The sequence below is a fragment of the Balaenoptera musculus genome, chromosome 12 (genome assembly GCF_009873245.2).
Source record: "Balaenoptera musculus isolate JJ_BM4_2016_0621 chromosome 12, mBalMus1.pri.v3, whole genome shotgun sequence".
NCBI classification, from domain to species: Eukaryota; Metazoa; Chordata; class Mammalia; order Artiodactyla; family Balaenopteridae; genus Balaenoptera; species Balaenoptera musculus.
The window spans coordinates 20,725,195-20,749,890 of NC_045796.1; the positions used below are offsets into that span (position 1 = coordinate 20,725,195).

The window sequence follows — 24,696 nt, forward strand, 5'->3', positions numbered from 1 at the left end:
GAAGGGTCTGAGAAAATATTTGAAGAGATTATAGTTGAAAACTTCCCTAACATGGGAAAGGAAATAGTTAATCAAGTCTAGGAAGCACAGAGAGTCCCATACAGGATAAATCCAAGTAGAAACACTCCAAGACACATATTAATCAAACTATCAAAAATTAAATACAAAGAAAAAATATTAAAAGAAGCAAGGGAAAAACAACAAATAACATACAAAGGAATTCCCATAAGGTTAACAGCTGATCTTTCAGCAGAAACTCTGCAAGCCAGAAGGGAGTGGCAGGACATATTTAAAGTGATGAAAGGGAAAAACCTACAACCAAGATTACTCTACCCAGCAAGGATCTCATTCAGACTCAACGGAGAAATTAAAACATTTACAGACAAGCAAAAGGTAAGAGAATTCAGCACCACCAGACTAGCTTTACAAGAAATGCTAAAGGAACTTTTCTAGGCAGGAAACACCTACAATAACAAACCCAAAACAATTAAGAAAATGGTAATGGGAACATACATATTGATAATTACCTTAAATGTAAATGGATTAAATGCTCCAACCAAAAGACACAGACTGGCTGAAGGGATACAAAAACAAGACCCGTACATATGCTGTCTACAAGAGACCCAAATCAGACCTAGGGACACATACAGACTGAAAGTGAGGGGATGGAAAAAGATATTCCATGCAAATGGAAATCAAAAGAAAGCTGGAGTAGCAATACTCCTATCAGAAAAAATAGACTTTAAAATAAAGACTATTACAAGAGACAAAGAAGGACACTAGATAATGATCAAGGGATCAATCCAAGAAGAAGATATAACAATTGTAAATATTTATGCACCCAACATAGGAGCACCTCAATATATAAGACAAATGCTAACAGCCATAAAAGGGGAAATCAACAGTAACACAATCATAGTAGAGGACTTTAACACCCCACTTTCACCAATGCACAGATCACCCAAAAAGAAAATAAATAAGGAAACACAAGCTTTAAAAGACACATTAGACCAGATAGACTTAATTGATATTTATAGAACATTCCATCCAAAAATAACAGAATACACTTTCTTCTCAAGTGCTCATGGAACATTCTCCAGGATAGATCATATCTTGGGTCACAAATCAAGTCTCAGTAAGTTTAAGAAAATTGAAATCATATCAAGCATCTTTTCCAACCACAACGCTATGAGACTAGATATCAATTACAGGAAAAAAAAATGTAAAAAATACAAACACATGGAGGCTAAACAATATGCTACTAAATGACCAAGAGATCACTGAAGATATCAAAGAGGAAATCAAAAAATACCTAGAAACAAATGACAGTGAAAACACGATGACCTAAAACCTATGTGATGCAGCAAAAACAGTTCTAAGAGGGAAGTTTACTGCCATACAATCCTACCTCAAGAAACAAGAAACATCTCAAATAAACAACCTAACCTTACACCTAAAGCAATTAGAGAAAGAAGAACAAAGAAACCCCCAAGGTTAGCAGAAGGAAAGAACCATAAAGATCAGATCAGAAATAAATGAAACGGAAAGAGAAATTAAGGAAGCAATCCCACTTACCATAGCAACAAAAAGAATAAAATACCTAGGAGTAAGCTTCGTAAGGAGACAAAAGACCTGTATGCAGAAAATTATAAGACACTGATGAAAGAAATTAAAGATGACACAAACAGATGGAGAGATATACCATGTCCTTGGATTGGAAGAATCAACATTGTGAAAATGACTATACTACCCAAAGCAATCTACAGATTCAATGCAATCCCTATCAAATTACCAAAGGCATTTTTTACAGAACTAGAATGAAAAATTTTACAATTTGTATGGAAACACAAAAGACCCTGAATAGCCAAAGCAATCTTGAGAAAGAAAAACGGAGTTGGAGGAATCAGGCTCCTGGACTTCAGACTATACTACAAAGCTACAGTAATCAAGACAATATGGTACTGGCACAAAAACAGAAATACAGATCAATGGAACAGGATAGAAAGCCCAGAGATAAACCCATGCACATATGGTCACCTTATCTTTGACAAAGGAGGCAAAAATATACAATGGGGAAAAGACAGCCTCTTCAATAAGTTGTGCTGGGAAACTGGACAGCTACATGTAAAAGAATGAAATTAGAACATTTCTTAACACCATACACAAAAATAAACTCAAAATGCATTAAAGACCTAAATGTAAGGCCAGACACTACAAAACTCTTAGAGGAAAACATAGGCAGAACACTCTATGACATAAATCACAGCAAGATCCTTTTTGACCCACCTCTCAGAGGAATGGAAATAAAAACAAAAATAAACAAATGGGACCTAATGAAATTTAAAAGCTTTTGCACAGCAAAGGAAACCATAAACAAGACGAAAAGACAACCCTCAGAATGGGAGAAAATATTTGCAAATGAAGAAACTGACAAAGCATTAATCTCCAAAACATACAAACAGCTCATGCAGCTCAATATCAAAAAAACAAACAACCCAATTCAAAAATGGGCAGAAGACCTAAATAGACATTTCTCCAAAGAAGACATACAGATGGCCAAGAGGCACATGAAAAGTTGCTCAACATCACCAATTGTTAGAGAAATGCAAATCAAAACTACAATGAGGTATCACCTCACACCAGTTAGAATGGGCATCATCAGAAAATCTACAAACAACAAAACCTGGAGAGGGTGTGGAGAAAAGGGAACCCTCTTGCACTGTTGGTGGGAATGTAAATTGATACAGCCACTATGGAGAACAGTACAGAGGTTCCTTAAAAAACTAAAACTAGAGCTACCACATGACTCAGCAATCCCACTACTGGGTATATATTCTGAGAAAACCATAATTCAAAAAAAGTCATGTACCACAACGTTCACTGCAGCACTACTTACAATAGCCAGGACATGGAAGCAACCTAAGTGTCCGTCGACAGTTGAATGGATAAAGAAGACGTGGCACATATATATAATGGAATATTACTCCGCCATAAAAAGAAACAAAATTGAGTTATTTGTGGTGAGGTGGATGGACCTAGAGTCTGTCATACAGAGTGAAGTAAGTCAGAAAGAGAAAAACAAATACCATATGCTAACACATATATATGGAATCTAAAAAAAATAAATAAATGGTTCTGAAGAACCTAGGCGCAGGACAGGAATAAAGATGCACACATAGAGAATGGACTTGAGGACACAGGGAGGGAGAAGGGTAAGCTGGGACGAAGTGGGAGAGTGTCATGGACATATATACACTACCAAATGTAAAATATATAGCTAGTGGGAAGCAGCCACATAGCACAGGGAGATCAGCTTGGTGCTTTGTGTCCACCTAGAGGGGTGGGACAGGGAGGGTGGGAGGGAGACGCAAGAGGGAGGGGACATGGGGATATATGTATACGTATAGCTGATTCACTTTGTTATACAGCAGAAACTAACACAACATGGTAAAGCAATTATACTCCAATAAAGATGTTATAAATAAATAAATATGGCAATTCACAGTGAAAATATGCTTGTAGATAAAAAAATTGAAAAAGCATTTGTTGGTCTATTAGTAAAAAATAATATTCAGGTTACTACTAGTATCATATACATTTGCATGATGCAAATGAAAAAACCAACAAAAGATTTTGCACTAAAAAAATTAGTTACAGCAGTCAGTGGAAATTTTAGTATGTTGGTTTATAGGCAACATAATTAAATTCCCTTCATTAACTCCTTGCCAGGAAGAGATGGAAATGCTTGCCTCTCTGCTCTGAAATTCAATGTAAATAATTAAAAGGAAATTTTAAAAGGCCATAATTCAAGGATGCTATCAGGACCAACTGGGATATTAATCCAAGATAGATGAATTCTAAAGTGTTACGTGCAACAATATACAGACACAGTAAGAAAAAAAAAGTCATGTTTAAGTAGGCAATTCATGCAATTAGGATTTAAGAATACAATTTCATTTTAATTCCTAGACTTCCAGGAGTGGAAATTCACTTGTGACCATGCTAATTTTTAATTCACAAAGGATCAAAAGTCAAGATTAACATGCCGATCTCAATTCATTGTATGCTGGTGACAAGCAATTTTAAAGTTCTTGTTAGTTACAGGGGCTCAAGGGATTGGTTTGCCACTAGGAAGATGCCAATCTGATCTGCTTTCAAAAAACCCTCCAAAGGTGGTCAGTTAGCTTCGGGAATGCGAAGGCTTATTAAAATATTTGCTAGCTTGAGCAACTTGAAAGGGGCAACAAAGCTAAGGAATCCTACAGAATCTTCTAAGTACCATCTGGGGGAAACTTCAACAACTAAACCTTCTTTCCCAGTGGGAATATGTAATCATTCATTCATTCAATTCAGAAATGTATTGAGCACCAAATCTATGGCAGGTGCTTATTTCTATTCTGTATCCATTTTCTTAAAGAGTTTAATAACTTTGGGCAGAACTTTAAAAATATATATCAATTTTACAAATAAATCAGTTACACCTTTATTTTTCTGGAAAGCTGTCCCTATCTTGGAGACTTTTATATTATCAAAGCAAAGTATAATATATAAATACCAAGAAGAGCAATCTAAACCCAAATTAATAGCAGAACCTCGGAAACAAAAAATAATAAGATCTAAATTTAAAAGGATTTCTAAAATAATACTATCGTCATTTCCTGTATGGGATGTACTTGAGCTCTTCAAAATAACATATGACTAGTAATACTCATCCACAGAAAACTAAAAATATTACAAATATTTGTGAATGTGCAAACTTTGACTGTGAGAACACAGGGCCACATCCTGTTAAGGAATCTTGGGTTTCTGCAACTCACCCTCACAATAGAGAATTGCACAGGTGAGAAGCCACCAGTGCAAAGTGGGAGTTTAACCTGTCATGTAGATCCCACTGAAGATATATACTGTTCTCAGGAACCAATAATAGCTATTAATGGCTAATAAGATACCAACCAATGGGAATTTTACACTTGCCTTTAAGGGAAACCAAAAAATGAAATGAATGCATCCCTCTCTTAAGATTTATTTTTGCCCTATAGTTATGTTATTATTCATTTTTAATTATATTCTCTTGTAAAATATGACGTAGATTAGCCTTATACAATATCTCCATATAAGAATACTGTGGAAAAGATTTAAGAGTAACTGCTTTAAAAAAATTAAACTTTTAAAACATATCATAAATTCTTGTATAAAAATTTTAATATGGAAATTATACATTTTATATCCACTAGAAAGCATATATTTAAACATATTTCCCATCCTAGCTCTCATTGACAATTGACTTTTAACTTGAAAATATCCATTACGATAGTTGAATAAAAACTTCTAAACAAGACTTACAGAATTTGTTCTTAACTAATTATTAATGTATTTGGATTTAAGCTGAACTAAAAAGTAACTTAATTTTGAAACTCTGGCTTATAAAGACTATGATGAGGTTTCATGTAGACATTAAGTAAAATATAATGCAGAACCAAAATCTCTATTAAATTTAACCTTGAATTATAATTAATACAAAGATTTAATCTGTTCATCTATTATGGCTGTTATAGAGTCTAGTAAATAAGTAACAATCTGATAGCATATGGGCTTCACCTGACCCTCTGAAGCTTCTGTGATACTCTACAGGACCAAAAACCTCTGTGTGTGTGTGTGTGTGTGTGTCTGTGTGTGTGTGTGTGTGTGTGTGTGTGTGTGTGTATGCACATGCTTTTTGGGGGGGTGAGCACGGAGATTGATATATGGTACATATGATTCTGCAAACTTTGAGAAATGAAATTACAAATAATAACCTGGGAAATTATATGCTCCCAAATATAAATATGTTTACAGACTTGTGGAAACTGCCATATGTCCTTTAGGCAATTACTTCTGAAAATTCAGAGAAGATTATATTTCAAATAGCTGTTTCCACTCCCCACTAAGGTTGGCATTTTGTAAACTGTAGAGTGGTATAAATTGAAGCATACTTTTTAAACGAACTCAATATATCATGTTTACCTACACTCCTGATAATGTCTTTTCCCTCATTTAAAATGATATTTTCTGAGGAGAGGATGGAAAAGGGTGCGATGAGAAGCTGTTTTTTATATATACATATACACTACATATACAGGATATATAATATATAACAGTATATGTATATACTAAAATCTTAGTCTAATAGCTGACTAGATTTAATCACCCTGAAAATTATAAATGTATTTATAAATAATCATATTTATTTAAAAGATTATTTAAAATATAATTGTAGCACTATATACTATGTATATAGAGTAAACTGTTTGAAACAGCAGAAATGTTTTCTGTGAGAGCTCAGCAGAAACTGCAAGGCGGCAAGGTACTGAAATCAAAATGTTTGGGGAAAAAATCAATAAATAGCAATCATTATATAATTTCCTCTGGGATTTGAACTGTTTTTATTTGGTTATTTTCTGGCTCTTAGTTTTCATATGGAAAATTCACAGGGTCATAATCTGTGATGCCTTAAATAGTTTGGCCTTTATACAGTGACTATTTTATTCCATGAGAAAAGAACTCCAAAACCAAAAAAAACCCAAACCAAAGCAAAAAAAAAAAGGAGGGAAAAAAAAAGGAAAATTTGAAAATAATCCCTTTCTACACCTGAATTTGATGACATCAGAAGACAAGGTCTGAAGAGAAGAGAGGGAATTACATTAGAAAAAGCTATTTTCAGACCTTGTTTGGTATGTCACTAAAAGCTCTCTTTTGAAGTAATACATGTTTCTTACTATAGCCTGCATTGAAGAGGATAATTTCTCCTTAAAGACAGGCTTGTTTTATTTGCCTCATGTTATCACTCAGAAGGCAGACCAAAGAATCCCACAGAGCAGGTTCTCACTGGCCCTGCACACAGTGATGTGATGGTATCTAGGCTGGGCTTCATTTGCTTTGCCGACATACGGAATGTTTGATTTATCTTCAAATAATTTACAGTCTTGTTTCTAATATTGGTTTTTGTTATCTTACCAAAGAAGACAAAGGGCCCCACTCAGGAAAAAAGAAATGGAAGGAAAAAGCGTAGCAGTCGCGTTATGATCTTTCATACTCACGGCAGCAAGATGGAAATGTATTGTTGATCTGCTCCATAACCTCTGTGAGGTCTGTGCTGGTGTCATGAGGGGGGGCCAGCAGGTCCTCTGCCGCTGTGACAGCAGATAGAAAGAACAAGAGACACTCTGAAATTAATGTCTGGTCTTCCACTAAAACGCAACTTCATGGAGAAAATACTAGTACTGGCCTCTAAATATCAAGGTGAAAATAGTCCTCCTTATAAAGGATAATTTTAGGGGAAAATTCCAAAACTATTTTTGTATTTTTTTGTGGTAACAGAACTTTACATAATTAAAATTTATTAGATGTTTCTAAAGGAAGAACCCACATGTCAGGGGAAAATTCACGAGTGACAAATAATAGTCATGTTATTGCAATTTATTAGAATTCCACTATTGTGCATTACAAGTATTTTTTCATCTGAGAAAGATAGTCCATAATTTCTTTTTCCTTCCTTCTTTTTGGAGACTTCAGTATAGGCTAGCTTATACTGCCACAAAACTAGAGGTAGTTTTTTTTTTTTGGCCATGCTGCGGGGCATGTGGGATCTTAGTTCCCCGACCAGGGATCGAACCCATGCCCCCTGCAGTGGAAGCGCAGAGTCCTAACCACTGGACCGCCAGGGAATTCCCACTAGAGGTATTTTATAAGATACTTTTTACTCTGATGTTTTTTAGTCTATAATCGATAGCAAAATAGTTCTCTTATTTAAAAATTAAAATAATATTAATATTTTAGATTTTCGTCAGATTAATGCAGCAAAAGATAAATTAATTTGCTTAAAGTATGTGGTCCTCAGTAGAATTTTAGAACTTAATTTCATCAATAACAAAATGTCATTCCAGAATGCCTGGTTGACAGGGCCCTTCCTAGCAGCAGTGACAGGTCCACATTGTGACCAATGACAGGCTGGGTGGGACTTCAGCCTCAGATGGGGGTGGGAGAGGCAGCAATGTCTGTAGGAGCTAGGATGGAGAAAGCAGAATACTGAGTCTCCAGCCCTGGGCAAAGAAAACTATGTTTGATGTAATATTCTTTAGTATTTTATTCTGAATGTGTAGAAGTATGAAATTTTAGAGACAGGAAATTTACTGAAAAAAAGAATTGTTCCTAAGGCAAAGAAAAAAATAAATTGTGCTCATCCCAAAAGGAAAGAGCTCTTTTTCATCTTTCATCAAAATTCAGTCCACTACTACACCTTATATAAACAAGCTCATTATAGTTTATTATTCTAAAATGTTTGCTTTTTTGGTATAGTTGAAATGGCTTTGTACTCAGCTGAGACCACAGAGAATACAAATTCCTTTATGCCCAAAGGCACCCATGTGTAAGAATGTTATTTAAAATGAAAAGCAAACAAATGGCAAAGCCCAGAGTAGACCAGCGGGGGGAGTAGCCAAGTCTTGGGGACACGGACCTGCTTGATGGAACTGTGGGCCGGGGTCCGGATCCAGGGAGTAGTTCAGTGCGGATTGCTGAGGTGAAGCCCAGGGGGAGACGCCATTGATCTGGGAATCAGATTCAGGCTGGAATCACATTCAGAGGTTAGAAGAGAGGAAAGATTCAAATAATGATCAAAGAAAACATTTCCGTTTCTAACTTCCCCTCCCCAACTACAGATAATTAAATCACATAACATTCTTCACCCTCAGTCATTTTCAAATACATTTTAGCATCAGTTGGTGGGCTCACCAGTATTCACGTGAGGACCAAGTGGTCCTTCCCTTTTGATTTGGGCACCTTGAAGAACTCACTTGGTTATATGGCAAGATTTACCTATCAATGTCAGTGTCATTCCTCAATTGTTCCATCATTTTTATGTCAACCAAGTGAATTTGGAAACATGTTGCATTCATCTTTAAAAAAATTAACACTGTTTCTCATACAGTAAATTTATCTAATTTCAAAATTAGCTCATTTTTTATTCAAATCAATATTTAACAGCAATATTGGAGAGTGGTGAAGAGCACGATTTTGGATTTAGCTGCTTGGATACAAACTCAGTCACTCAGAGCTGAGTAATTCCGAGGAAATTTTTTTTTCGTTTTTTTTTTTGTGGCTGCACTGCACTGTGGCATGTGGAATCTTTGTTCCCCGACTAGGGATCGAACCCACACCCCAAGCAGTGGAAGCATGGAGTCTTAACCACTGGACCACCAGGAAGTCCCTCTGAGGAAATTTTATAATCGTCTGCTTTTTATTTATAAAAATTGGATTTTTTATTTATAAACTAGTGGTAAGAGTGCCTGTGTCAGAGGGTTTTGTGAAGGAGGTGATCAATTAGTATTTCTAAAGCGATTAGAACAGAATCTGACACCTAATAAATACTTCACAAAGGCAGAAAGTTTGAAATTGACAAGTACATGGTCAAATTAGAAAAGTGTGATCCACTGTAAAGGGAATGCAGAAGTTACAATGTTTTGTTTTGTTTTGTTTTGTTAAAATATATTTTTAATAAATTTATTTATTCATTTATTTATTTTTGGCTGCATCGGGTCTTCATCGTTGGGTCTTCATTGCTGCGTGCGGGCTCTCTCTAGTTGTGGCGAGCGGGGGCTACGCTGCGTTGCAGTGCGTGGGCTTCTCATTGCAGTGGCTTCTCTTGTTTCAGAGCTCGGGCTCTAGGTGCGTGGGCTTCAGTACTTGTAGCACACGGGCTCAGTAGTTGTGGCTTGCAGGCTCTAGAGCACAGGCTCAGTAGTTGTGGCACACAGGCTTAGTGGCTCCGTGGCATGTGGGATCTTCCCGGACCAGGGCTTGAACCCGTGTCCCCTGCACTGGCAGGCAGATTCTCAACCACTGAGCCACCAGGGAAGTCCCAGTTACAAGGTTTTTGATGCTGATTTTTCCATTACATCTATATTAGCTGAAGTCTGGTAGTTTTGCTAGTTTTTACTATCAGAGTTGAATTTTCCATCAACTTAGCATGGCATTCATGCTAAGTCATTAAGAAGGGATAAGAGCTCCACAGTCTGGAATATACAGAGCCATTTAGATATCCGATATCTCGAGAAGCATTACTGTGCAATTCTGAAGGCTCACAAGCCATTAGGCAGCTCCGTCTAACAGGAGGAGGCGAGTAGGGGGAGGTGAGGGTGAGCAGAAGAGCCTTTGGCTCTCTGAAGAGCATCAACAGACTACAGCAAACACAGCTTTCAAGCACAGCTTCCTTCTACAACAATTCTACCTATGCAGTAAGTCCTTAATACTCATACTTCATATTCTAAATAAAAGAGTTCCAGAGAAAAGTCATCCCTTACCCAGGCACCATTCAGAAACATCAAATTCACATTACTAACAATGTAGCTTTTCCAATGTACAGCAGTGGCGCCAAGATAAGCTTCAAACATTCAAAGTACTTAGAGAAAACCAGCCAGGCCTTGGGGAAGGTCTAATGATGCACAATTCCAAAGTAAACCTTCCCCCAAGCAGTCTCACAAAAAGTCTGAAACAGTGACAGACATTCAGAAAGTATAAGGGGTATTCTGTGGCCCGCTGTGCAGGTAATGCAAAAATTACACTGTTTTGAATGATTCTGACATGTTAAAAGATACTGATAGCAACTGTGAAAAGATGGTTTTCTAAAATTTGAGAAAATCACTGGAGAGAGAGTTGTTTCTGCCTTTGACTCAACAAATCATTTCTGGGGAAAGTCATTCCTATTCACTGTGTAGGGGCCCCATACTGCATAGGCCAGAGAAAAAGGCAAAAGATGACATGAATTCTCATGTCAGGGATTCTTCAAGAGAGAAAAGTTCCAGGCCCATTTGCTGGGATTCTATACGATAGACACCTGCTGCAAAGACATCTTCACTACCAGTTCTGTGACATGACGCCTATTCTTTAACTGCTAGATGTAATCAGGTACTTAATTCTCTATAGTGTGTTGTGTCTTTATAGATGATACTACCTTATATATCATACTATTTTGTTATGGTCCCTAACAAGATTGCAGGTAAAAAGGCAGAAGCTGTATCTGATGCTTCTTTTATATCCCAAAGAACAGTGTTTTTCAAAATTGCAGGCTATTACCCGTTGATGAGTTATAAAACCAGCACTAAGAAAGGAAGACAGAAGAAAAATAAGAGGGAGGGAGGGAGGAAGGAAGGAAGGAAGGAAGGGAAGAAGAAGGAAGGAAAAAAATAGAAAGTAAGAGACAGCATTTTTTGATAACAGCAATTAGCATTTTGTATTCATCATACATGTATGCATTCATCACAATGCAAATTGTATTTTTTATTGTCAAGAAAGTCTGCAAACAACTGCCATAAAACATGTTATGGCAGGAAATAATAGCTATGTTAGGAAATAATAACTGCAAATTAATAAACATCTGTTACTTAATTTCTTGAAAATAGCTCATTGGAAGTAGGTTTTACCATGAAGAGTTCAGGTCACTTCCTTTCCCTTCATGTCCACAGATGTTTCCCAAATGTAATTTATGCAGATATATGTTATAGGATCTTTTGCCTTAAACTATTCAGAGCTGAGATAGATTTCAGTGTTAAAGAAGAATGGGCAATTCCATCTTAAGCTGGGAAAACGCACTTTTTGGCGCCAGTGAGCATTCAATGCTTATGTTTGAAGAGGGATTTCTAAGCCAGTCTAAATCCACTATGGAGAGGAGAAACCGGAAGTGAACCTCTCTACCAACTCTGGGACTGAGTCCCATGGGACACGGGACTGGGGCAGATGGTGTGGGGACAGGTGACATCAAGTTCTGCGCACTCTACCTGCTCTAGCAGCTGCCGAAGCCGGTGGAGCTGAGACTCCAGCTGCTTGTTGTGATCTTCCAAAATCTGCATCCTAGCCTCCAGCCGACCTTTATGCTGCCTGAGGAGTTTTGCTTCTGCTATAAGTTCTGAATCCTCCGACGTGTGATGAGGAGACACAACAGAGTCTGGAGGGGAGCCAACAGGGAGGCCCCTTCTCAAGTGTTGCTCTTTCAGCTGCTCGTATTCCACTTGCAGACTTCTAGTGTAGAGAAGGGAAAACCGGAATTAGTACTGCATACCTCACCTTCTCACCAGAATTGTCCATGAGCTCCACATGTAGCCCACGCTACTTACTTCCTCATAGGCAAAAACACGTACAACAATGATCTAAGCAAGCACGAATAAAACCGTGCTTTTAAATAAACAAGTGCTCTAGCAGACACCATCCCTGAACCCTGAGATGCAGCTGTAATCTGCAGCCAGCTGCCCAGCGTGTTAATGTCCTCTAAAACTTTGCCTCCACGGTACTTCCTGGACAATAGTCCTGAAAAAAGAATGGGTTAAGGGTCATGTTGAAGTGAATATGAAAGAATTCCCCATCAGAAGTTTTCCCAGGGTGACACATCTTCTCCTCCCAGGTCTAGCACACCTTTGTTCTTCCTCAAGGTCAGCAATGATCCGCTCCAGTTCTCCGCGTTCTTCCCTCTCTACCGACTTCAGGATCTGAGCGGGACTCTGGGGCTGGCTCACAGGGGACTCCCCGCCGAGCGTCTGGCAGTACTGCTGGATGAGGGCATGCTCGTCCTCCCTATGGAGGCAAAGGAGACCACAAAAAGGCTCACATCTGGACATGGATGTCTCCGGAGGTAAAGGAAGTAGAAACAATGATGGTCAGGATGGCTACTGAGCCATGACTGCCTTAAAGCTCAATGTCCCAATGACCTCACTTTAAAACTCTGGGAAGATATTTTACCTAATAGTGTATGTATACTATACACACATACCAACATTTCATGCTTTGCCTTGGTCTAACATGTATATCTCACAAACCTTAGAAGAGGTATTTTACTCAGCAGAGGATATAAAATAAAGTACAACACTTAAATAGTTAATATAAAAGACTTGATAGGCAAAATCAATAACTGAATGCCAAAAGAGTAGGCTAAAAGACTGTTAATTAAAAATAAACTGCTATAGACTGTTTCCCCTCCCCGAAATTATGTTGAAACCGAATCCCCAGTGTAAAGGTGTGTGGAGGTAGGGTCTTTGGGAGGTGATTAGGTCATGAGGGTGGAGCCTCCAAGATTAGGATTAGTATCCTTATGAAAGAGACCCCAGAGAGCTCCCTTCCTGCTTCTGCCATGTGAGGGAACTACAAAATGACAGCTATGAACCAGGAAGGGGGTCCTCATCAGGTACTAAATCCACTGGCTCCTTGATCTTGGACTTCCCTGTCTCCAGAACTATGAGAAAAAAATGTTAGTCATTTATAAGCTGCCCAGTTTGTAGTCTTTTGCTACAGCAGTCCCAATCAACTAGTTGATTTCACTGTCTTTAGCATGTGGTTAAAAGCAATTTTATAACGCTCTGTAACCCAAAGCGTGGGAGAAGCAAATCCTTATATTCTTTCATTTAAATAACTTAGCATAAATTATAATTGTAGATATTTATAAAATAGCTACAGATATCTTACTTGATATTATCAGCATGTCACTTCTAGGATCAATCATTCTGCATTAAACAAGGAACTCCATTTAATTGACTTGGGTTCTTCCACTTTTCTAACTACTTGTCTAATGAACTAGACATATTAATAATGTGGTCAAATCTAATGATTGACAGAAACAGAAGTATAACAAAGAAGACAAAGTTGATATGTTTATGTGAAGGAAATGCTTATCAGCAAGACTGGAGTCCCTTCCCTTCTTTTACCAGAGATCCAGTCAGATCTCCTTGTAAATGTGCAAATGACAGACTTCCTGGCTAATACTAGCAGGAGAGTCCTGCTATAGAATACCTTTGGCAGACTGTACCCTGATCTGTTTTGATGGCTTTTGGTAAACAAATCCTGGAATCTATGGATTTACAGGATAGGGCTTCAGAAAAACATCTTGTAAGTTATGTAGCTATCAGAGTATAAAATGGAGCTATTCCATGACTGAACCAGCTCCCTACTGTGTAAGTGATGTGACTGCAAATATCCCTTAAAGACCTCATCTGTTACCCTGTGGTCAGAGCACCTCCTAACGCAGAAGTAACCTGGTGAGTGGCATGGGCAGTCCTGGACCTTTTGCTTATGAGTAATGCTTGATACTAGGTGAGATCTTTGATTCTGTGAGTCAAATTTGAAAATCCAACCCTGTGTTATCACACTTTACTCTGATAAAGAGGGGACATGAAATTGCATCTGAGAGGTAGTGAGTTCTTAGAAAAGGTATCTCCTGAGCACTGAGATCAGAGCAAGATAAAGAAGGAACTGAAAATAATGACTGTTAGGCCTGCAAAACAGCCAAAGCCCAGGTTCAAATGAGCCACTTGCTGATTTACTTTGCTTCCTTTATCAGTAAACCTCCCTGATCTCACCTTCTTTCTACTATCAAATGAATAAAAAAGGAGTGGGACTCTTTCAACACAGTTAGAAACTGGAAATAAGAAACATAGATGGGAAGGACTGAAATAAGCTATGGCATCATCCTTTGATACCTGTCCTGCGAAAACACCATATCGCTGTGAAATAAATAAGGGAGCCTCTTAGAAGAATCTCAGGCTTTCTTCTAAATTTAGAAGGGTGAGGATAAGAGGAAGGAATGGGTCCTGCACCAATGCAGAGCAGCAGTGTTTGAAAGCAGAAATCCAGGGACTTCCCTGGCGGTACAGTGGTTAAGACTCTGCACTTGCACTGCAGGGGGCGTTGGTTTGATCCCTGGTTGGGGAACTAAGATCTCACAAGCTGTGCAGTGCGGTCAGAAAAATAAATTAAAAAAGAAAGAAAGAAAGAAAGCAGAACCCAAAGCTCCTAGGATGCCCCTGTCGCAAAATCAAACAGAAACCTGGCAAGGAGGTATGTGCGTGTGTGTTTGGAGGTGGGGGAGGGTATTTTCCTGAGAGGGAGTAAATGGGTAATTTATTATTATACCCTAAACGTAACTGTATTATGAAGGAGCAGAGAAGGCTGTGAGGCTAATGTATCAGCACCACAGGGACACCAATTAGCTGCTAAGGATGACAAGACTCTAAGTCAGTGATGCTTGGAGGCACTTCACTCAATTTAAGTGAAGAGAGAGGCCATAATAAGAGAGGATTAAAAAGTACAGATCTAATAAATGGACAGGACAAATGGACAAAGCATAAAAATACAGTGCATATAAACTAAATGATAAAATGAAATAATAAAGTAATAAAGTAAGAGTAGAGGAGAACATTTGTAAATATTTCTCAGGCGAAAAAGAGGAGTATAGAAACTAAAAAGACTGAGTATGCAAAAAAGAAATAATAACAAAAGAAAAATGTTCATATATATCCCAGTGAAAATGTTATCTATTCAGGATAAAGCATCTCAAGAAATCAGCCAGAAATCAAAACAAAACAGGAAATCGGTTGTAAAGAAAGAAAAATGTTTAGCTTCCAACTCTCCATAATATTCAATGTCCAAAGTCAATGGACAAGGTCTAGAGTCCTAACCTAGCCATTCATATGACCAACCAGGTCAAGTAAATGTACAGCAAAGCGCTTTGTCCGCAATTTCCTTCCTTTAAAGATTTTTTCTGTTCCAGGCTTCAGAGTTGCAAACAGCAATGCCAGTGCCAATCAGGCCAGCCCCCCAATTTGATCCTTCCACAAACAACAGTGTCACTCATGGGCAGATGGAGTGAGACATCCTGATGGCAATGGCCTAAGGAGATGTCCTTGAGTTCCAGCTACTCAGATTCCCCAGGACTATCCTGAGTCCTGTCTCTTTTTGAGACATGGTTGCTCAATTCCTCCTTGAAAGAAAATTAGTATCCTTAAAATTAATGCCTTTAAATTGTCTACAGTCAGACTTTCAGGAGAAAAGGGAATATTGGGAATTGGGTTTATGTGGGGGTAAAAAGCCACGAGATTGATTCAGGTCTAGGCTGGGGAGGTAGCAGCCCATGATGCATGGAGGTACAACGACTAATTAACCAGCTTCACAGAAGATGAACATTGTGAGGAGTCAGGGAGTTGGTTTCATAGACCAGTTTGAAGGACAGAGAAAGGCTCAAACTGCAGATACAAATGACTAAAAGGGCCTTGGGTAACTTAGAGAGAATTACAAGTTCAAGTCTCAAAATTCATATCTCAAGTCTCAAAATTCAAGCCTCAAAATTCATATCTCAAGGCATAGGGCTTTCTTTGATTGCCTATGGCTGAGATCACCCAAAACCAAATTTGGGAGATTGGGCCCAGCAGATGTTGAATTACAAATTTATTATTGTAATACTTATTCATCTTGTCAAGTCAATAGTACTGATTAAAATGAAAATATTTTAAAGGTAAATATTATACATTTAAGGGAGAAAAAATGACCATTTCATGTCAAACCACTGGATTTTAGGTCCAGAGTAGGGTTTTGAGGGTTGAGTCCTTGTTAGCGTTCTCACTTGATGGAACCCCTGCATGTTCACAGGAAAAGAACCCCAGAATACTCAGTAGTTCAAACTGTGAAAGAGCAAAGAAATTCCAGATTGGCTTTATCAAAGTAAGATTTATTAACATATTCATTAAGAAAATATTAATGTACCAGTAACTGGAAAACAATTTCTCTTTAGTGATTTATACATTCTTACACTATTAATTTAATCTCCCATAGAAGGGAGAATTTGGTTCCTTGCCTTTTCCAGCACCTCGAGGCCACCACATTCCTCCATTTTCAAAGCCAGCAGCGTAGCACCTGTAAAATCTCTGTATCTCACCTCTGCTTCTATGGTTACCTCCCCTTCCCTAACTGACTCTCCTCCCTCTTTCAAAGACCCTTGCAACTACACTGGACCCACCTAGGTAATCCAGGATGATCTTCCCATCTCAAGATCCTTAATTTAATCACTTGTGCAAAGTCCCTTTTGCCATGTAAAGTGACACATTCATAGGTTTCAGGGATTAGGATGTCGACTTCTTTTGGGGCCCATTATTTTGTCTACTTCAAATGCCCTCACCATGTTCCTCCCCTGTGGGAACACTTATCCATCTCCCCTCTAGCCTGTAAGATTCCTGAAGACAGATGGACCTTTATCTACACAGTATTGGGCGCATGGCAGTGGTGTGCTGCTAAGTGTTTACCAGCAGGTTCTCTACAAGATAAGTAAATAAAAAGGCCCTGATTTGTAGCATTTTTAATTCTATGGTTTAAATACCTTCCTCACTGCCAATTTAAGCTAATGACTTCACAGAACGGTAGAGCTGCGAAAAGATACACAGTTGCACACCACCTGACACCCCAAGAGCACAGATAATAGTAAAGTGAAGTAAAATAATTAGGATGTGATGAGTTTTGAGTATTACTTTTGTTTTTATTTTAACCTAATCTATTGAACTGCAAGTGTATACAAACGAACTTGAATAACCGCTCTGTTTAACAAGAAGCTTACAAACTTCTTGAAAATTTAACAACCAGCTTTCACAGTTGCCTCCAGCACACTACTGCAAGGTAGGGTTACAATAAATATTTGCTAGATGGAAGAATGAGTTAAGATATCTGCTGATAGTATATTAAAATGTATTCAGCTTCTGATTATTGTCTTTTCTCAGGCATTGGTGCTAAATTTAAAAATAAATAGTGCTTATTCTAATTTGAAAATAGGAGAAACTAACTTTGAGCATTGCCTTTACTCTGTTCACAAGATGCAAAAAACACATTCTAAAGAATTTAAGTTTGGTTTTAATTATTTTGGTTTTAATGATTATTTTTTAATTTTGTTTAATTCTTTAGCTATTTGTCAAACGTGGTGGAAGTCATGTGGATTCAGGATATTCAAGATACTTAACTGCTTTATAAGAAATACATACTAGGGCCTTCCCTGGTGGCGCAGTGGTTGAGAATCTGCCTGCCAATGCAGGGGACACGGGTTTGTGCCCCGGTCTGGGAAGATCCCACATGCCGCGGAGCGGCTGGGCCCGTGAGCCACAATTACTGAGCCTGCGCGTCTGGAGCCTGTGCTCCGCAGCAAGAGAGGCCGCGATAGTGAGAGGCCCGCGCACCGCGATGAAGAGTGGCCCCCGCTTGCCGCAACTGGAGAAAGCCCTCGCACAGAAACGAAGACCCAACACAACCATAAATAAATAAATAAAATTAAATTTAAAAAAAGAAAAAAAAATCTACATTAAAAAAAAAAAGAAATACATGCTAGGAGGTTAAATATGAAACAAGCATTATGAATATGCTATTATCTTGCTTTGGGAATTGTTCCAAACTCACAGTACATTAATAATAAGGTAAATCACTACTGTATTATTATATAGTATTAACTTGCTAATCTTTGAAATTTAAAATTGAACAATCTCCTGAGAGCTTTTATTTATAAGCTTAATGATAGTAAAACAATTTTTAAAAAATATTGACCAGAAGACATTCCATGTTAGAGTGCCCTAAGGTATTTCAACTTGGCTCTCTCCATGATCTTTTTTAGTATAAAACACCTAAGAACCATGTTCTACAACTTTCCTGGCTACCTTACAGCTTCCCACCAGATCCAGACCACAATGAATCTGTGTGAGTCAAGTGAACTTGACACTATTGAAATCTTATAGACATCATTCGGAATTTAAAATGTTAATTCCAAGGTGGTGGAGGGTGGGAAAAGTTCTGGCACACAACAGTGGGATAATCAGAGATAAAATATCTGTCTAGAAAGGTTTTTAAAAAGTATTCTTAAGTTAAGGAGGCTTTTCCTAGTTGCTAATAAAATCAGATATTGGCAGAGGAGTTAACACTTTTCAATGAAGGGTGGGGAAGAGAAGTCCAAGCCTGTACGGGTTATAATTATTAAATGGCAGAGATTATGGAGAAAATGTGAGCACACAGAAGGAAGAGAGTTTTACAGAATGGCACATATTCTGTAGAATTACATTTGTTAAATTAACATGAAATATCAGACAAATGGAATGAATATCTATACCTGTATTTATAAATAAAACAATCTGATTTTCTTGAGGCAGATGAGTGGCCAAATGTAGGATTTTTTTCAGTAACTTATATGAAACTAAATAAATAAACATATCCAATTTATACTATCATGCCTTGAAAGCATAAAATCTATGTAGACATTTTTATAACCACACTTAGCAATTTTGATTGGGATCAAAATTCAGGGCTGCAATCAATGAAGATTATATCCGACAGCCATAATACAAGAAGTAGCTTTCCCAGGCAGCACTAATTTCATGATTTACTTACACACTTCCTGTGGTAGAGCTGCTATCAGTGAGGAAAGACCCATTAGTCCTTTCCATCTGGGCCAGTCTGAAAAATGAAAATAAGGAGGTTAGAGAATGTGGCCATATAGGGCATAGTCGATTGGTACATCCTCAGTGTTCCTTAAACTGTCCTAATTCTCACAAAATACAGAACGGCCCAAATCCCCTGGCAAGACTTTGAAATTAAAACAACATCTAATGTTGAGCTATATTTCTATCACCACTGCCTTAAGGCCTGGAGACCTTTATTTTATATCCTGTTACTTAGTCTCCTAATAGACCTAGTCTCGGAATTGAGCTCCCGGACCCTTAAGTCAGTCTTCATTCTCACACAAATCTGATTATGTTCCTCTCGTGTTTAAAGACTCTCCATGACTCCCCTTTACCAAAGGACAGAATCCTACTCCTTAGCAAGTGGACCCCCCATTATTGGACTTCAGCTTCTGTCCCTTCATTCCTTCTCATCCTTTCCCCTTTCTCCACCTGCAATCCTTTAAATAAACCATGTTCTTTCCTAGCTCAATGCTTTTGAGTATGTTTTTCCAATGGTCCAAGCCTGACTTTCTCCCAAAATTTCTACTTGGCCTAGACTCAGTTCAAATGTTACTATTTTATGGTGCTTGAACTAACCTTTTAAGGCATAGGTAGTAACTAGCACTGCCAATGCTTAGTGTATATTTTTTTCCTGAAAGTTTGTACATACCATCAAGACCAGCCTATACTCTATATTGTTTGGGGACTCTAAAATAAACCCCTATAATAAAGCTTTACCATACATTTAATTACATATTTTAATTCATATGTGCACCCTCTCCTGAGAACACTTTCAATCCCTACTTTCATTCCCTGAAACTGGGTTACATTATCTAAACCCTGCTTGTACAGTGTTTGGATTCTCATGAGCTCAGTAATCACATTCCATGGAGATTTAGTCCACAGAACGTATAGCAGGTGTTTGGTAAAGTGCAAATTACAACATGGAGAGATGAAAGCCCAGATTTCAAATATGATGGAATCACGACTTCTGCAAAACTACCTCCCTTAAATCAAGGCATGTTAATGACATAAGATTAATACAGAAAGAGATACATTCTGGGTGGCAGTGCAGTGGAGGGCTCCTATGAAAGTTTCTTACCGTGTAGCGTACTGTTCTATTCTTGAATGGGTATCATCATGAAACAGCTGAGGAGACTGTGAAGGGCTATAAGAGAGAAAGCAAATAAACAGTTTTACACACAAATGTTGATAGATGCTACTTTAGGAACGTTAGCTTAGTTAAATAATAATTTGACATGCAAACAAACCACTAGGATTGTTACCCAGGAGGCAGAACTATTATTTTAGAACAAGAGTTTAGTAATCACCCCATGCTAATAAAGCTGATCAGAACATCAGTCTTGTGCATATAAAGCTGTGAATACTCACTCATAGTGCTCTGGCCACATACTGATGAGTGTGATAGGACTGCAAAGAGGGCAGAGGGAGACAAAAGTCATAGAACAAACACTTTAGAGCAATTTAAGACAAAAGCAGTGGGGCGGGGTTTCCCTGGTGGCTCAGTGGTTTGGAATCCGCCTGCCAATGCAGGGGACATGGGTTCGAGCCCTGGTCCGGGGGGATCCCACATGCCACGGAGCAACTAAGCCCCTGTGTCACAACTGCTGAGCCCACGAGCCTCAACTACTGGGGCCCGCGTGCCTGGAGCCCGTGCTTCACAGCAGGAGAGGCCACAGCGGTGAGAGGCCTGCGCACCGCAATGAAGAGTGGCCCCCGCTCGCCACAACTAGAGAAGGCCCGCGTGCAGCAACGAAGACCCAACACAGTCAAAAATAAAATAAATAAAATAAATAAATTTATATAAAAAAAAAAAAGCAGTGGGGCGTAGGGGTGGGGGACATTCTCAATTGTCTTCCACTCCCATGTTTGGTTGCCCTGAGGTCCACCGTGACAAAATCAAAACTAACAGAAATGACTGTTTATTCTAGAAGAGATACTGTGTATTCAAGTGCCTGCAGGGGCCTTTTCACAGATATTACAGGATATTTGTTATAGATAGCAAACACATCTCTAAATAATCTGATTGAAAAAAGAAACAGAACGCTCTAAAATAGCTCAAAATTTAAACAATAATGTTCCATAACATACCGAAGGGAGATGCAATCATATTTTTGTTTTTCCTGGAGAAGAAACTTGATCAGAATGGTAAAGTTAAATACCAAAGACTACATTGTATATTGACGGCAGAGTTGCGATAAGACGAGAATGTTCTGAATCTTTGCTCAATTTTAAACGTAAAAATTCAAATCCAGGTGTACACAAAGTATCTCAACCTCACAGATTCACTGAAAAAAAGATACAACCTAGATGCCACGCTTTCCTCTACACCTGGCCAAAATTCTCAATTATCCATAAAACTGAAAGCAACTTTTCTAGATCATGATACACTCACTCTCTTCAAACAAAATTTTATCCAGAAGTTCTATCTAAGAAACTGACAAAAAGAACATTGCTTGAATCAGGGCTTGAGACTGGAACTTGATTATTCAGTATCCCTCCCAGCCCTGGGGGTACACTCCAACCTCCCAGCACTGCCTAGAAATCCCGAGGTCTCCATGTATCATTTGAAAACAAATGATCCTAATTAAAAGCTAATTCAGGGGGCTTCCCTGGTGGCGCAGTGGTTGAGAGTCTGCCTGCTAATGCAGGGGACACGGGTTCGAGCCCTGGTCTGGGAAGATCCCACATGCTGCGGAGCAACTGAGCCCGTGAGCCACAACTACTGAGCCTGTGCGTCTGGAGCCTGTGCTCCGCAACAAGAGAAGCCGAGATAGTGAGAGGCCCGCGCACCGCGATGAAGAGTGGCCCCCGCTTGCCACAACTAGAGAAAGCCCTCGCACAGAAACGAAGACCCGACACAGCCAAAAAAACAAAAAAAGCTAGTTCAAACCCTAACCTTTTTTACTGGAGGGGAAGGAAGAGGAGGGAATACTGATGAATGTGGAAATTTAAAATTCTAAAGAAAATTAGTTTTCTAATTAAGTAAAGTCTCCTGCAAAAGCTAATGCTGATTGAAACAAAGAGGAAGGAAAGTTTAAATTATTCTAGATCTACTTGATTCTCCTATTTCTATTACAGATACATACTCAAGAACAAGTTAATGATCTCATTATCTCCTACTGGGAAGCAAAAGTTGATGTCTGAATAGCAAAGATTAAAAGAAGATGGAAGGTCATCTTATTGGGATGGAAAACTGAGACTCTTTGGACCTACTTTCAAAAACAGGCATTTATCCAGTCTGTGTTTGTCAGAACATCTATACTGTATATAGACTTAATTACCCATGTATAAAATAGATACAACAACAATGAAACAAAACAGTATTATTCAATAGTCTTTTTACATCACTTTTCATTAACTCTGAAATATGGATGGTGTCAGGTAAATGATTTGCTATACACTTTCTAAAAAATAGGAACTGCTTGAGAGACCATTTCTAAAATTCAAGTGTGCCACAACATTCGCTGTGAGCTTTAAATGTAAGAAACATGTATTTTTTGATCTTAATTGAACTCAGGAAAGCTTTGTGAAACTGCTTGACTGGTTCCTGTAAGGTTAATTCAGTTAGCACAATAAGTGATTCACTGAACTAAGATAAGAATGGCAGAGGTAAAAAGATGAATTGAAGTTTCTCAAGAGAAAGTTTTTTATATACTGTGAAAATTTCTAAGAAAAGAAATAAAGATTAAAAAAACCCCCAGAAGTTTAGGCTTTACTGACTTCAAAGTACCTTGATGTGCAGAAAAAAAATGTTACGTGATAAGCTTTTTCATTTAATTCTAGAAGAGGAAAACTGGGCAATATTCTCCCTGCATTGTTAGAATCTATGATTAAAGGGGGTTAAAAATAAGACCAATCTATGTGTTAGCCCAGACTTCATAATGCAGCCTATCCCTGCTTTCCAAAGTGGTGTTTGAACAGAGTTTGGTTAATCACACACTAATATGGAAGGAATCAGACTCTACTAAATATACTTAATGTTAACCCAGACTTTCTTTGAAGAACTTCGTGACTCCTTTGGTGCCTTAAATTCTCAGCAGACTGCTCCTCATGCTTCCAATCTTTTTGCCTTCTGAAGTCCATTTCTCCCCAAGCGGAGTAAGTGCAGTCCCAGTGTGCTCTAACATACAAATCTTCAATAGCTCCCCACGGCTCTCAGGTAACCTACAAACACCGTGGCATGGCTTACAAGGTCCTTCATTATCTGGTTCTTGCTTTTCTCTCCATTTTCATTTCTTGTCACGATTTCCAGCTTCCCATCCCAGTTTCTGAAACAATCTTGTCTTCAGGCTTTTGAAAATGTTTGCAGTGGCTTGAAACTCTCCTTCTCCTCCCCAGGCACCAAACACTGAGTGTTTGGCCCTATTACTCTTTCAGTTCTCAGGTTAGCTGTCACTTCCTGCCAGTGCAATGCTCCCACAACCATAATTCCACTTACTACGAGTTGGTTCTTGCTACGGTAAGAACTTAAAAAAACATGAAACTCATCTACTCCACCTTAACCAATACCAGGGAGAGAGGTGTCTATTTTACTCCTTTTAATCTTCAGGGAAACCTTTTTGGCCAGTAAATCTCACTCAATTCTCAAATTACTTTGTCACTCTTTGAGCCTGTTTCTCAGGTTTATTTTCAACGGTTAACTCTTTCATCAAGCTCTACTCATTTATTTTGATTTATTTTTTGAAAAAAAATTTTGCATAGTTATAAAATTAATCAAATAAGCCTAATCATGGATTTGTTTACCTTCTTTTACTAATATCTAATTTTCTCATAAATCCGCTCCACGCATGCATGTATAATTACTGGATAGGGGATAAGACCTTACATTTTGCAGAGATGAAAGAGAAAGAAGCAAAAGAAAATTCTAATCAGCTTCATATATAACTTCAACACATTTACCACTTTGCTGGTTTTTCTCCAATGTTCTCTTCCCGCAAATAGGAGAATAAATGAAATCAAATTTTTTACTACCCACTCATGTAAATTGTTACACCAGAAGATTAAGTGGCCTTGTACTGGAAAGGGCTCAGTAGAAAAATGAACTATACCAACTCCAAGAACGTATCCTAGGAGTGAAGAAAGAAGAAAACCTGCCCAATGTATCCAGTAGCTCATAAATCTTTTTCAAAAATGATCTTGTGACATCTGACTTAATCTTACACTCCTTCTTTTCTTTCTCTTGTTTTCCTCTCACTGACAATGCTGGTAAATTCATGTTAGCTAAAATGAAGCATCTTCAGAGTTACAGCCAAAAATCGTAGCACAAAATTATTTGGCATACTTTTCTGTTCTTTTTTACTTTCACTGAGTCACCCAGAATAGAATGATTGATGTCAGTGATTATTTTGACAGTGAAAGGCAAATTATCAAAATTGCTTAAAAGGAGTTTAAAAGATCTATCTATCTGTATGACTCA

General features: G+C 38.2%; 1 protein-coding gene across 11 annotated transcripts in view; it reads right to left on the minus strand.

Annotated features, from left to right (window-relative positions):
- UTRN (utrophin) overlaps nucleotides 1–24,696 on the minus strand; it is a 504,261-nt gene that overhangs the window by 8,570 nt on the left and 470,995 nt on the right. For all 11 annotated transcript variants that reach the window (XM_036870974.1, XM_036870970.1, XM_036870976.1 and 8 more), the window contains 7 exons: nucleotides 20,649–20,687; nucleotides 20,359–20,424; nucleotides 19,204–19,269; nucleotides 12,442–12,600; nucleotides 11,811–12,051; nucleotides 8,495–8,603; nucleotides 7,077–7,169 (listed from right to left, as the gene is read on the minus strand). In XM_036870974.1, coding sequence (XP_036726869.1) covers nucleotides 7,077–7,169; nucleotides 8,495–8,603; nucleotides 11,811–12,051; nucleotides 12,442–12,600; nucleotides 19,204–19,269; nucleotides 20,359–20,424; nucleotides 20,649–20,687 — 773 coding nt within the window. The remainder of the gene's footprint in view (nucleotides 1–7,076; nucleotides 7,170–8,494; nucleotides 8,604–11,810; nucleotides 12,052–12,441; nucleotides 12,601–19,203; nucleotides 19,270–20,358; nucleotides 20,425–20,648; nucleotides 20,688–24,696) is intronic.